Source organism: Meleagris gallopavo, chromosome 1, assembly GCF_000146605.3.
Source record: "Meleagris gallopavo isolate NT-WF06-2002-E0010 breed Aviagen turkey brand Nicholas breeding stock chromosome 1, Turkey_5.1, whole genome shotgun sequence".
NCBI lineage: Eukaryota > Metazoa > Chordata > Aves > Galliformes > Phasianidae > Meleagris > Meleagris gallopavo.
Window position 1 is genome coordinate 20,420,049 of NC_015011.2, and position 14,889 is coordinate 20,434,937.

Here is a 14,889-nt window from a genome sequence, read left to right on the forward strand (position 1 = left end):
AAAAAAAAAAAGAAAAGAAAAGAAAAGATGGCGTCCAGTTTCAGCCAACTTTTAGGTAGAAGTGATTGTCCTCTGAATTACATGAAAATGACAGTCAGAGAAGAGAGCAACAAGTCATAGTGTGAACTAAGACATACTAGATATCAGAGAACAGCTCGATTGCAGAAGAAATCCTGTGGTTATTTGAACAAGTGACGAATTTCAGACTGCGACTGCAACTTCTTTGGCTCTCTAAGCCAATAGGAATGAGTAACTTGTTTCCAATTTGTTTGTTACAAAGTTGAATGGAATTTTATAAGCCCCAAGACCCGTTTTCTAATCCTTATCTGCTGTTTAATAAATACTTTATAGATGAAAGTCGTTATTGGATATCATGATCATTAATAGTAACATTCTTGTTCCTCATCTACAAAGATTTGCCAGTAAAGCTAGGATAGAAAACTATAAAAACAAACAAAAACAACTCCAAAAAAAAACAAAAACCCATACACACACACACACACACACATACACACGCACACACTGAAACTGACTGACATATTTACACTGGCAAAACCTCAATGTGTGGGTATGCCAACTGAGGAAAGCTAATGTTAGTTCTGCATCTGTCATTCGGTGAGGTGATGTAACTGTGCTGGCAGGAGAGCGTCTCTTCTTGGCATGCATCAAGAGGCTTTGACAGCGTGGCCCCAACAGATTGGCTAGTGACAGAGGCTCTTTATTTTAAACAAGCACTAAATTTTGCATTAAAAAACAATTGGGTGATCTGGCAAGATAGAGCATTTTATTTGGAATAGCACAACAAAACAGTTAAGGGAACCAGTGACATTGCCTCTTTTGTCTGTTCACCATCTTTCAGGCTGCAGATAGTATTTCAGCACATTGATTCAAGTTCTCTGAAAGGAGATGATATAGCTCTTTTCATCAGTTTAAAAGTATTCAAAGTGTTGGGCCCTTTATTTAGAGGCATTGGAATCATAGCTAACAAATCTAGTGATGGTTTTTAATTTATTCTTTTTAATGACAGAAAATTATTGTTGAATAATGTAACTGTGCAGTCATATTCCTTTCAGCATGCAACTGTTTTCTGTCACTTAGTTATAGAGTTACAGGTATTAATTACAATTTGAAAGTAGATAAAACAGTGTCTTTTTTTTATCTTTTTTCTTTAAAAGAAGGGAAAGAAAAGCTGCCGTTAGTCCTTTCACTTAATTGAGTTGGTTTTTCCCCAGAGATGGAATGTCCTATTTAATCATTACAGCAGATGTGCAATGACAAACTGAATATATGGGAACGTAAACCAAAGGGATTTTCTGTTTAAAACATTGGCAGCATCTTAAAAATATGCAATCTGTTGAATTCTTGGTTGGCTTTGAGTGCTGGAAACACAGTACTGAAGAGGCTTTACTTTATATTAATAATTAACATTTATAAAATGCCTCAAGGGATAGAACCTCTTAATTTATATAATGTAGTCAACTAAATTATAGTATAAAAAATTACAGATTATTTTAATTGAGCTGACCTGAATCCCATATACATTACACAGGTTTCACCATATTTTCTCATTTTATTTTTAATACTAATTCATTATTGATATTGTTATTATTTAGGCTATTTAAATATCCATAATGTGCAAATTAGAGCATGTTAAAATAAATTAAAATATAGTTCCTGCCTCAGTCCCTATTTAGTTCAGAAAGACAGAACAAGGAACATTAAGAAGTCAAGAAGATACGACACAGAGGGAAGAAGACACTTCTCAATTATTACTGCAGCTAGGTCAGTAAGAAAACTTTATTATACTACTGTAATTCAAGACCTGAGTAGATGAAGACATCCCTAACTAGATAAAGGCCTGAACAACGTGATCTAACCTCAAAGCTGACCTTGCTTTGAGGAGATTGGACTAGATACTTAATGTTCTTTCTGATGTGAACCAACTCTACTTATAAATTAAGAAAAATATTTTTACAATAACTGATGGAATTTAGTATGTTTGTGTGGATTTTCTGTTTGAGAAAAAGTCAATGGTAAGTCTTGAACAAGACCTCCTTTTGGCTGAGAATGTTCACACAATGTATAAGCTGCTTCCCTCTCAGCAGCAATGCAGAGGCACTCTCTCAGAAAAAAAAGCAGATCAAAGAGCACTGCAGCTGTTTAAACGTTGGAAGGTAATTTTACATCATCTGTTCATGGATCAGACCAACTCACCATCAGGTCTATAGTCCAAATCTGAATAGTGAGAAAGTGAAATCTTTTAGTAGATATGCCTCACGTTATTCTTGTTTCTAGGACGATTCTATCCTCGTAGCCATTATCTTTCCAAGTTGACAACAAATCTCTCCTTCTCTTGTGTCAGATGATAACAATTAAGTACTCTGTAGTTCTAAAGAAAAGTGCACTACCTTATCTTCTCTTTATGTTATCATAGCAAGAATAAGTGGATACCTATCGATCCTCGTGTGCCAGATCTACCTGGTATAATTAATTGCGCTTGGGCAGCGATGTAAATTTTAAAGTCACTCATAGTTCGCCTGCATATTATCAACCAAAGCACCCTACAGTCAGATCTGAATCAGTTGCAAATCCAGCTTGGTGCCTTGTCTGCAATGCAGTTTAGACACATATAGGCTACATAACTTTCACACACAAGTTGCCACTTTCTGGTGTTGCCCCGATAAAAATTAAGATTAGATTTTATTTCATGATTAAAAAGCTCAACAGATATGAATAATACCAATGTCTGTAGGTCTAACCCCCCTATTCAAGCAGAGACTCCTGCAGCTGTTTGCCCAGGACCAGGTCTAGGCTGCTTTTGAAGATCTACAAGGAAGGAGACTCCACAACCTCTCTGGACAACTTCTTTTTCTATGCATATGCCATATTTGATAGATACAACTACTTGTGAGTCATAAAAATTGGCAGTGTCTGATAAATGGAGCTACTGAGTAACAATATATCTTGGTATTGCAATGAAAATGTGTCAAAGGACTGATGGGGAGAAATAAGAATAAGCTAAAGTTATGAAACTTCACAAGGCTATGCTACTGAGGTAACTCAATGGGATAAATAAGATACATTTGTCCTGCTGTACCTTTGGTAAATCTGCACCTGGACAGACATATGAAATAATGGTGAACTTTTAACAGTTCTGCTCTCTACAAAGAATGTTGAGAAAGGAAACCATAATAATAAAAACTGTAGTTATAAAAACCAAATAGACTGCTGCATAGCCTGCAGTAAATTATTATTTCCTTTCTCAGACGGTGTAATCAGATAATTTTAGATGTTAGGTGCACACATGCTTGGGGGAAAGTGCTAAGATTTTGCATTTACGTATCCATCTGAGCTTAAAGAAACATTGTCAATCACTTTGCAAGTCCTCCTGGTCACACTATTGCTTATTCAGATCAGGATGCCCATTGGCCTTCTTGGCTACCGGAGCATCCTGGTTTAGAGGCAGCATACAATAAATATATAGTGCATACCATTCAGCACACCCTCTGCACTCAGCATTACAGCTAGGAAAAGGTTCTAAAATCCAATTACTGTGGGTTTCTTACTGATTAAGTAGGGGATTCACAATTCCTTTCTGCAGTGAATGAATTCTGATAGAAAAACTTTACAGAAATTACAAAACCAAAATTTCAGATAAACAATCATGTAGAATTTAAATAGATTAGTAGTAAAAGAGGGAAATACTTTGATAGTGCACATATTTTAAAATCTATGTAAGCTGCTTATACAACAGGTTTATATCTTTTTCTAAAAAAAATAGGAGAGAAAAATAATGAAATATTTTTATTAGCTTCTATGTTTAGGAGCAATTCAGTGTAAATTCACTGAAGTCAAAGGAGAAACTATATGTGGATTCATCCTGCTGATATTACACTTATTCTTACAAAAGGAATAAAACTCAGCAAACATTTCTAGATAGGGCTTGTACCTGAGTACAGCCACTGTAAGAATTCTGTTAACAAATTGCAATTGAAATGCCTGCTAAGGGCTGAAGGGACTTGTTTGATTGTTTGTTTTTCTTTTTGTCATTCCATTTTAGCTGCTTCCTTGCTCATTACGTTGTTCTCATTAGCATAATGTATTGGTTGTGTTTGCACAGCTTTTCTTGCCAAAGGCTGCCCTGCAGTTGTAGAGGCATTGGGGTAACCAGCTGTTACTTATTTAAACCTCCATCATTTTGTGTGACGGAGTAACTTAATTATGTCCTGCTTGAAAATGCTAAATAAAATTATCTTCTGAACAAGTGTACTTCATTTAATATTTGTCTCTATCAGGTACTTGAACTCTCACACATAAAACCTAATGAACAAAATAGACAAACACATTCTAGAACTAAACCTGCCAGCAAGTTATTTATTAAAGCACTTAGGTTTAGGTTATTTTATAGTATTCCTGGTTCATGGTTGTCACTCTATCTAAGGTACAATGCATATTTGAATTTCAGAAAACAGATTAAAATTTAGTTAGTAGGATAAGAAGCCAGCAGTTAAGGTTATGCTTTTTCTGTGTTTTATGAATAAGGAAAACAGACAGCCAGTATTGGTCATTTTAAAAAGTCAGAATTGTAATATTCTGCAAATTTTAAATCTGAACAACAAATAAGATTGCTTTCTACTCAGCAGCATATTCTATTTCTAAGATTGTTTCAGTCAGTGATAATGGTTTCTGGGTTGTAGGAAACCAAGTCATTTTTATTTCAAACCTGTATATACTGTAGTATATAGTATATATATATATGTATATATAGTACTGTAATACTGTACTATTAAGTTCAAGTCCCATTTTATTATCATTATTATTATTATTATTATTATTATTATTATTATTATTATTTTGGTAACATCTCTCATCCTTTATAAAATGGCTTTCTTCCTTTTAGATTTTCTTCACTAGAAAATTATGCACATGAAAGCAACAATTTCAGGCTTGCCAACTGGCTTCTAAAATTTTGGGTGTTCCAAAATGTCAGCCCTCATTTTTTCAAATGAATTATAATTGAAGATCTACATGAGTCTATTTTGAATTGTTGCACACCTGCCACATTTGCTAGTTCATTTAGCCTTTGGGCAAATACAGTCTACATTCAAAGTAGATACCTGAAGAATAAATAAATGTCCCATGATAAATAAATTTCATTAAAAATTATAAATATGAAAATATAAAATTATTCTCTAGATTTTTTCTACATCTTATATAGGTGAATTGATCTATGTATTGCAAATTAGAATGTATTTGACCAAAGACAGAATTTTCTAAGTATTTGGAAGACATCGGAAACTATTTACAGGTTGGACTACAAATTTAGTAGAAAATCTGTAGCAATTTCAGAGTAAAGGATCTTATGGTAGAGGTGACATTGGGTAACAGCAATGAGAACTGGCATTAATGCTCACCATGTTGACAAAGTATTGTGTTGCCCTCCCAGTTTCTGCCTAGACTAGTTATGATGCATCACTAAGAGTACTAACAAACCATTAGGCTACTTGGCTTGTTTGATAATATTGAAATCTTAGCCTCACAACAAGAACATAGTAGTCATATCAGTTACCCAGTGGGCATAGCACCAGACTGTGGCCAAACTCCTGGAAACAGTTAAGGAGATTACAGATTGGTCTAGGACCAAGCCCTCTTGTGCTGGGAGTACACTAACAAAGGAGCAGTGCAGGCAGTAAGGTCCCAGCATGCAGGCCTACACCTCAGCATGGTTTTATTTCCTGCTGTAGATACGGTGGTATTGTATTTATATTATTTGCTTCCCAGCCCTAGAGATCAGCTATTCCTCCTTTCATTTGATACAATCAGGTGATATCCTGATAGCCTATGTATAACAAAGGAATCATGTTTTATTAGGAAATTAGATGAAGAAACATACAGAGTTGAAAGACCATTAATGATCAGTGAGAATCTGTTTCCAAATTACAGGACAGATTAGCAAAGTTTGGTGAAGTGAATGTCCTCAGACTTCCAGTATCTGAATTCCAGAACTTGTATGTATGTAGGATAGAGGTGTTCTACTCCATGGTAAAATTAGATATTGAGAAGTCACTGGAAAGTGCCTGAAGTTCTGAGGTTAGTATTAAGCATGTGGTTAAAAAAACCTAGCACTTTGTAGAGGAAACTTTGCAATGAAAACTTTACAGTGTGCAATTGTACACACTTGCAGTGAGCAGCTGACAGGTCTTATTTACAATAATATATACAATGCTAAAAAAAAGATCTAGTAAAGTCATTTGACTCTTTGCATAAAATAATTTACGGGTAGAAAGGGAACACTTATAAATATTGCTGGAAAGGTCTAAATTAGACTTCAAGAATAAAAGCTGAACAGCGATATCATTACCATAATTCAGTTTTTGAAATACAGGTATATTCATCTTCCACTGAGGCCTCATGCTTTTATAGCTCCTCTAATGTCTCAGCTTTTATGAAAATTCATGCTTTTTAAAGCTGACAAACATTTACTTTGAAATCTGTAATTAGATTTGGTCTTTATCTAAAAATTTCTGAAATAAACTGGGATGTACAAATGAAAATAAAGAGTGTTTGTTTTCTCAATTTTCTTTGTAAGGTACAGAGTCACATCCTACATTTACTGATTGAAATTATAAACTCATGAATGTGGTACTTTTCATGTTTGTGAAAAGGCTTTGAATTTTGTCTTTCAGCCTTATTTTAGTTCATATTTTGTAGAAAGTTTGCAAATATTCTTGTTATATCAATGTGAGAAAACCATTAATGACTGGCATGCACTTGTAATGTTTTTCCTCAAGAAGATATGAATTTTCTTCCCACAGGTCCAGGCAGAAAATGTTGTGCAATGAAAAGAGTAAGAATCTATAGGTGTAAGCTTATGGGGATGTAGGTTCTGAGGAGCAGTATGAATCTTGGTATTAATTATTGGCTCCTCACCAACATTGTTACATTCTTATCTGTAGTGTTTCCTGGTTTCTAATATATTTGCCTGCAGTCAGCCTTTTCCGTGTTCATTTTTTGTGTGGAATTGATTCCATGGTGTTTCTTTCATGAAACCATAAGTGATGTCATCCAATCAACTTTCTAGCTTGCTGCAACCCATGCAGAAACAACTTCAGTATTATGGCATGCTCACAAATTCATAAAGAAGCAAGGCATTTTTTTTTTAATTTATTTTTTTTAGCACTCATATTCTGGAGGGGAAGAAAAATGACTTTCAATGCTTGTGTTTTACTGAGATGAAAATACCCTTGCTCTGCCCACTACAAAGTGAGAGACCATTTTTCTGTATTTCCCAATTTGTGGCATGCATGCCAATAAATGACATTTATATTTATTGTACCATGTATCATTTATCCTCTGGCTATGAATGATCTGGTAAATGATCCCAGCATCTGGGAGTAGAAGCAAGAGTGGTGGGACAAACTGATAGCAAAAAACCTTTATGGGAAATAATTCTTACTACAGTTCTGGCCTTAAAAAAATGAAGTTAGCTTAAGGGACTGAGAAGATTCATAGAAAAGACATAAAGTACTTGATAGCAAGGATAAGGGAAAAATGAATCCATAATTCCATCTTCAGCTCTGTTACTGGTGGTGTGGGACATCAAGAGTGCCTATCTGGATATGCTAGTCTCATCAGGGTGGTTTAGACTCCAGTGTTCAGTGTTGAGGCTGCTTCCTTGGTCTGCACTTCTAAAGGGCAGATTGTGTAGTTAGCCAATAAGAGGCATTAGACCAACTGCATATTTTAAACAATCACTTCTTTTTGGAGTACAAGCAGCTGACTTTAAAATACATTAGGCACCCACGTACCCTGTGATGTATAAAGCCTTCCTGTATAGCTTCACTTCCCTGAGTACCAGAATTGCTTATCTTTTGTGCTATATCTACTAGCAGTTAGAGAACTTGCACCAAGGTGGAAGACATAGCTGTATCGCCCACCCCTCTAAGTTATACTGTTAAAATCAGGGAATAGACTGGGTGAAAAATATCCTCTCTTTTATCTAAGAAAAGCAATAAGCTGGGCAATGTGGACAAAAGTTTGACATTACCACCGTTTTTGTTCTCTAATTAAAACAGTTGCTTTATGGTGAGTTGAAGGCATGTTATGTTCATGATATTGTCTCAGCAAGCATGAAACAGGTGGGAACCTAGGTGATTTTTTAAATTCTAAGCAGGTAGGCTGAGCTGAGAGGTAGTCACTCTGCTACCTGAACGGGAAACTTTCTTTGGTGCATGCATGAACTTTTTTTCACAGAAATTTTTCACGTTACCAGGGTGACGGTTTAGTTTCAAGTACTTCCAACTCAAGGAAGTCACTGGAGCATACATGCTTTTCTGAAATATCACTGAATACCCCAATGTTTCCTATGTCAGAGCTTCTATAGAAAGAAGGAGATAGATCTTGAAGACATAGTAGAAGATGGAAAATCCCTGAATATCCAAATAACTATTATCTGTTTTAGCTGCTGAGGCAGTCAGAGGCTGTGTTACCATCTTTCTGATGAGGAAAGGGTCTTGGTCATTTACTAGGTATGGAAATACTGTACCTGAGTGGGGACAGCATCTGCATCATTAACATGAGACACAGTCTCATGAGGGATCTTTCAATTACAAAAGTAGAAAACAGTACATAAGAATCCTGGGATCAGTTCTGGTGTATAGGTGGGTTGATGGATGAAGTTGGGAAGATATTTAAGCATCAAGTTTTTCCATTATAGAAGGAGAAGCAAGATTTTTTTGTGTGCACCACTGTGATTTTAGTTTTCTATCTTATAAGTTTACACTGTCAAGAACAAGGAGAATAGACATAGCAGACCTTGTTATATCTGTGAAAAGCAAAAAGGTTGTAGTTCAGAAGGGATTTCAGTGTGTGGAGTACTGAAATTCATTTCTGTGTAACCATGAATTGTGGCAAAGGGACTTTATTCTCCTGTATATTAAAGTGAGATACAACAGTAAGATTTATAAAAAAAATTATTCATACCTCCTATTAAACTGAAATACTTTTGTTGCAACTTGAATTTTAGGGAATCAGACAAAAGTCAAACCAAATTGTTCCTTTATCACAAGTGTGCAGCCTCCTGTTTGCTAGACTTGTCGTGCAGGAAGGAGGATTCCAAAGATGGAAAGAATTAACGTGTTCCTGTCCTGTATAGACTCTCAGCTTTGAAACTGACTATTTAAAAAGAAGTAGAAAATGTTATCAGGCCCACACTGTGTAGTAATCAATTACAGTGCCATCTAGCTGGACTTCTGAAAAGCTTTTGACATGGTTCCTCACCACATCCTTCATTCTACGCTGGAGAGGTGTGGATTTGAAGGATGGACTGTTTGATGGATTAAGAACTGGTTGGCTGGTCACAGCCAAAGGGTTATGATCAACAGTTCTATGTCATGGTGGAGGCCAGTCAAAAGTGGTGCCCCCCAAGAGCTTGGTCTTGGGACTGGTGCTCTTCAACATCTTTATCAATGACATAGATGATGTCATCAAGTGCACCCTCAGCAAGTTTGCAGATGACACCAAGCTGAGTGGTGCAGTCAGTACACTGGAAGGAAGGGAAGCCATCCAAAGGGACCTGGACAGGCTGGAAAGTGGGCCAATGAATACCTAATGAGGTTAAACAGGGCCAAATGCAAGGTTCTGCACCTGTATGGTAACTGTTGAGTCATGGCCTGAACCACTGATTGAGCACCTGGAAAAAGAGACAGGGTAATCCTTGGGAGCACTGGTGAAGGTGATTCACCTGCATGATCGGAAGGGCTGTAGTCTGGCTCCACCTCTCTTAGACCTCATTTAAGGGTTGACTTCCACTAGGGAAGGATCTTTTGCTGGGGGTCTGTTGTTTGTGGTGTTTTTTCCAGCAAGCCTACATCTTTGGAGATGGGAGAGCATTCTTTTTGTAACATCTTCTCATTGGGTTGTTCTGGCTGCGGTTGCATCACTATTCAATGTAGTGCTTAACTTTAAAAAGTCAACGTTGTAACATTTGAACTGTAGAACAGTCAGTTTTGTTCAGAGATGCTACTTGCAGGTCAACATACATCTGCATAGAACTCCTTCCACAGTAATCTAGGAAAAAAAAAAAAAAAAGTGTAATGACGTAACAGTGTAAGGTTTTCATTAGAAGTACTCGTGCTAAGTCAAGATTTGTTTTCAGGGAGATTTGTTTTCAAAAAGGAGTTTGTGAGACCGAATGGAATAGAGCTTTTTCACTGTAGACTCTGTAGTATTTATTTCCTGACGTACTGTCTTGCAGTATCATTAAAAGGAAGTGTTGCTCCTATATATTTCCTCAGCACAACCGGAAATCCTGATTATCTTTTCAGTCTCATACTGCCTTCAGACTTAGATTCAAATCCTTACAGACTTTGAAGCGTTGTCTGTCTTTTCTTAAAGAGATCAGGGTTTCCCTCAATTTATGTGAGAATTTGGCAGAATTATACTGATGCTTTGCAGAGTGGTTCACAGTGGGAGTCCACTCTTTAGAAATATATTTTGAAGATTTCATAGACTATCCCCAGTTGGAAGGGACCCTCAAGGATCATCAAGTCCAAATCCTATCTCCACACAGGACAACCCCAAAATAAAACTATATGTCACAGATTCACACAAAAAATGTAAGATATTTTTTATTTTCATGGGGTATTGAAATCTTTTGTAATCTACCTTTCTGGTTCCCTGATTTTCTGATTTCCTAATTAGGACAAATTAGAAAATCGTCTATACTTTTAAGTCTTCAGTAGGGAAACTTATATTAAGCTTAAAACTTAAACAATTTTTTGCATTATGCCTGTTGCTTGCTGAAATATGCAGTACATGCTACTGGATCACAATATGGCATTTTGTTGCAGAGGTATCCATCTATTAAAATGAATTATACAAAATTAGCCCTATTGTCATCCCTCTTTTTCTGCACAGACCTATTTGTTTATTATATGCAAATACAGTTGCTATGGAATCTTGATTGTTTTCATGATAATGAAGTTTAATAAACACTGTCATTTCTAGTGTCTGTATTTAAGGTTAAAAAAGACTATAAGGCAGCTGTACTCAACTATAAAGGCAAATGAAGTCGAGGGTCTTTCTGAAGTATGCGGAGAAGAGTGGTGGTGTTTCCATTTTCCATCTTGTATTTTTAATAGAATTACTTTATCTGCCTTCATATGTTAAATTCATATAGCAATGATTTTTATGTTGTTGTTTCTTTCCTTCCCCAGATGTACATCCAGACAACAACACTTACTGTCTCCATGAGTTTAAGTGCTTCTGTGTCTCTGGGCATGCTCTACATGCCCAAGGTTTATATTATCATTTTTCATCCAGAGCAGAATGTTCAAAAACGGAAGAGGAGCTTCAAGGCTGTAGTGACAGCTGCCACAATGCAAAGCAAACTGACCCAAAAAGGAAATGACAGACCAAATGGCGAGGTCAAAACTGAACTATGTGAAAGTCTTGAAACCAACAGTAAGTCATCTGTAGACTTTCCCATGGTCAAGAGTGGCAGCACTTCCTAATAGATGTACGTTCACAGGAATGCACTTTATTGTAATGAACTTTATTCTTTTTATCACTCGTGCATGAATCCAGAGATGTGTTAGAATTCATATACAGTTGAATGCATAAAGTAGAAAATAATTATTTATATCTTTCCTCCTTAGTCTGTTTTGTTGTTCCTTTATCGCAACTCATGAGCACTAACATCTCCCATTTAAATGCTTCCCATCCAAGTATTTGTTGTGGTTTAATTCATTTTGGTACAAAAACATGGTAATTCCTATACAGCTTTATCATTACATGTTGCAGTTTGTCATGGGTTAGCACTATGAAGAAGTTCTTTCCTGTGTCAGAAAAGCTCTTGAATCTTGCCACTTCTCTAGAGTACTCTGATATAGAAGAGGAGTTATATCTTCCATTTTGCTGCATGACATACAAGCAGATAAACTGAACTTCATAATAATGACTTTAATAAAATATGAGTACAACTGATAATTTAGCTCCTCCAGAACTCAGCAGTAGTGGAGAATTTATTGAGGAGTTAAATGACACATGGACTATACAGAAGCTGTTGAAGACTTATTTTTTAAGCATTTTACTGTAAGTGAGATTTTCTGAAATTTCATTAGTTTCTGATGATGTTGACAGAAAACTGAATAGTATTGAATAGTACACTTTTGCTTGAGCACTTTCAGAGAAGTACCAAGCTTGAAGCAAAATGTCATACTTATTTCATAAAAATTCAGTTCCCACTGAATTAACCAGGGCTTGCCAAATTGAAGAGTATATATGAATATTCCATGGGTTTACCGTGCTATAGTTGCTGAGTGCAAACTAATTCTCTTGCAAAACCCATGACCCTTCAAAATGCATAAATTCAGCAGATTGAGTGAATTTATACAGCTTCAGGTTTGCACATATGACAAAAGACAGGGAAGAGGTTGAAATTGCTTATGGATGAAATTACATCACGGAAATGTAAAGAACTCATAATTTCTAAAATCTTCAGGAGTGTCCAAAAGAAAATTCAGAAGGGAAAGAGAAATGGATTTTACTGAGTTTGGAAAATGGTCAGCTTCTGAGGAAAGGCCAAAGGAGGGATTCCACATTAGGGTGAAAGAGAGAGCAGGGAATATAGTCTTGAGTATCTGATACTTATCTACTGTATTATCTAATTAAGAAATGCTGTGTCTGGAATTCTTTAAACTATGATTATGCATAATTCATGGAAACAGCTGCTGTTGGAATCAAGTCTGCTCCTCCAGTAGCATGATGTATGCAGGATAATGAGTGTTTACTGGGTTCTGAATGTGATTTTGACAGTAATACATCAATATAATTTTGAGCTCGCTAGGAGCTCTTGACTAGGCTTTGATCCAGGCATCATAATGGTCCATAGGCAAAAATTCAACTCAAGTCATTTGCTCTCCATACTGCTGTCCCTGTATAATTGAGCTTTGGCCTTAAGATGGGTTTCTGTCTTCTCAGAGTGTTCTCTACTATAAGAATTTGTTCATCTGTTTCTGCCAAAACAGATACTGTCAAAACTTTTGAAGATTCCTATGAGTTCCTGTTGCACAATGGGAGATTAATCCTTTTCACTAAGTCAGCAGTGACAGGTTCTCAACATTGCAGAATTTCTTCTACTGTCACAATTTGAGAAATCAGTCACAGCACATGAAAACTGAAGCAGGCTATTCCTAGCATTCCAGAAGTGGGTAGTGAGTGGTTTCTTCTCTTTCCTAATCATAAGTACTGATAGAAATAATTATCCACACAACAAGATGAAAAACAAGATAAGATGGTCAGTTACTTCCTTTAGTTTTCTGTCCAGCTCTGCTCTCTGGTTCGTCCTCTTCCATGTAAATAGCCTCCTTTCCCCACATGAACTGGTACCTTTTTCTGGAAACACATTCATAATCAGTGGAAAACAAAATGTATCTGGTAAATGAAATGACAAAGAAATCACAGAATTGTAGGGGTTGAAAGGGACCAAGACCATCGAGTCCAACACCCCAAATAATAAATAAATTAAAAAACAAAACAACAACGACAACACAAAACCATCTAGAAACAACTATAGAAGGCATAATAATGACAAGTACTTTAGATTCATATAGGTCAATTCCCAGTTATAGTTCTAAAATACTTTAGATCCTCTTTTCATTTTGTTCTTTTCCTTCTTTGTCTCATTCCAACAGCAGAGTAGTAACTTGAGCTAGAAAAGAATGTTCATTCCCAGATATATTTTGAGCCAGTTGTTGCCTTTTCTGGCTAAGCTTGCCAAAATATGGTGTGTTTTATTATGCCTGTTTTATTACTGTGAAATGCTCACAGTCTTAAAGAGCAGGACACCAGCTGTAGAAGCTTTCAGATTCCCACACAGGCATGATAGGCTTATTACAGTGAACTTTAAAGATGATTTAAGTATTAAACAAGTGATAAAAATGTTTGTATACTATATTAAATTTGACAGATTTTGAACTAGGATCTATACTAACTTCTTCTGTTGTCATTCTTTTAAAGTAACAATGCTCAGAACTCAGCAGGATAATTTTTGTTTCTTGATCAGTCCCATGTTAATTTTGTCAAAAATGTTGAGTTTCAGACATACAGTCAAATGGTGGCAAATTAACAAGTTAATTAATTAACAATTAACAATGCTCTAAATGAACTGAGGTAACAACTTATTTTTGTGTTCTGAGCTTCTTGAAAATGTATTCAAATAATTCAGCTTACTGAGATGTGATAAATCTGATTATATTGTATCACTGTGGGCTAAAAACATACACATGAAAAGTTACAGAACTCAGCTGATAAAGGATAATGTGTTAAACTAGCTTAACCTGATCACTTATCTGAGCTTATGTTCAGAGTGAAGGAAAAAATAAGCTCTGCTTCCTTCATCCTTTTGTTCCCAAATGTGCAGAATTTGCAGATGCTCCTTTAGTTCTTATTTCTTTTGTGGGAACAAAAGCTTTTTATGCTCTAAGGAACTTGATGCCATTTCAGCTGTCCTATATTATTCTCAGAAGGAACTTAAAGGACCAAAGGGAAAAAACAGAAACCATTCAGAAATCCAGCTGTGGGAGCACAGGAGCCTTGCATCCCATCTGAAAGATCTGAAATTTGTAAATGAGACTGTATTTACTTTGAGTGTTCCAATATATAATAAAGCTGTTTCATATTGGTGCTGGAATACTGTGATTGATCAGCAGACTTATTTCAAAGATTTGCTTCATATGCCTGGAGCAAGCTTGAATTAGCTTTTCCAGACACAGAGTGTTTCCAGACATGAAGTTCTCCAGTACACTGGAGCTACGTGTGCAAGTGGGAGTAAAAAATATTTCATTTTGCATCTTCCTTTCAGTTATTAATTCCTTTATATAGATAATT

At 35.9% G+C, this 14,889-nt stretch overlaps 1 protein-coding gene across 1 annotated transcript in view; it reads left to right on the forward strand.

Annotated features, from left to right (window-relative positions):
- GRM8 (glutamate metabotropic receptor 8) overlaps positions 1-14,889 on the forward strand; it is a 319,688-nt gene that overhangs the window by 301,241 nt on the left and 3,558 nt on the right. The window contains exon 9 of the mRNA XM_031553129.1: positions 11,217-11,463. Within this exon, the coding sequence (XP_031408989.1) occupies positions 11,217-11,463 (247 nt within the window). The remainder of the gene's footprint in view (positions 1-11,216; positions 11,464-14,889) is intronic.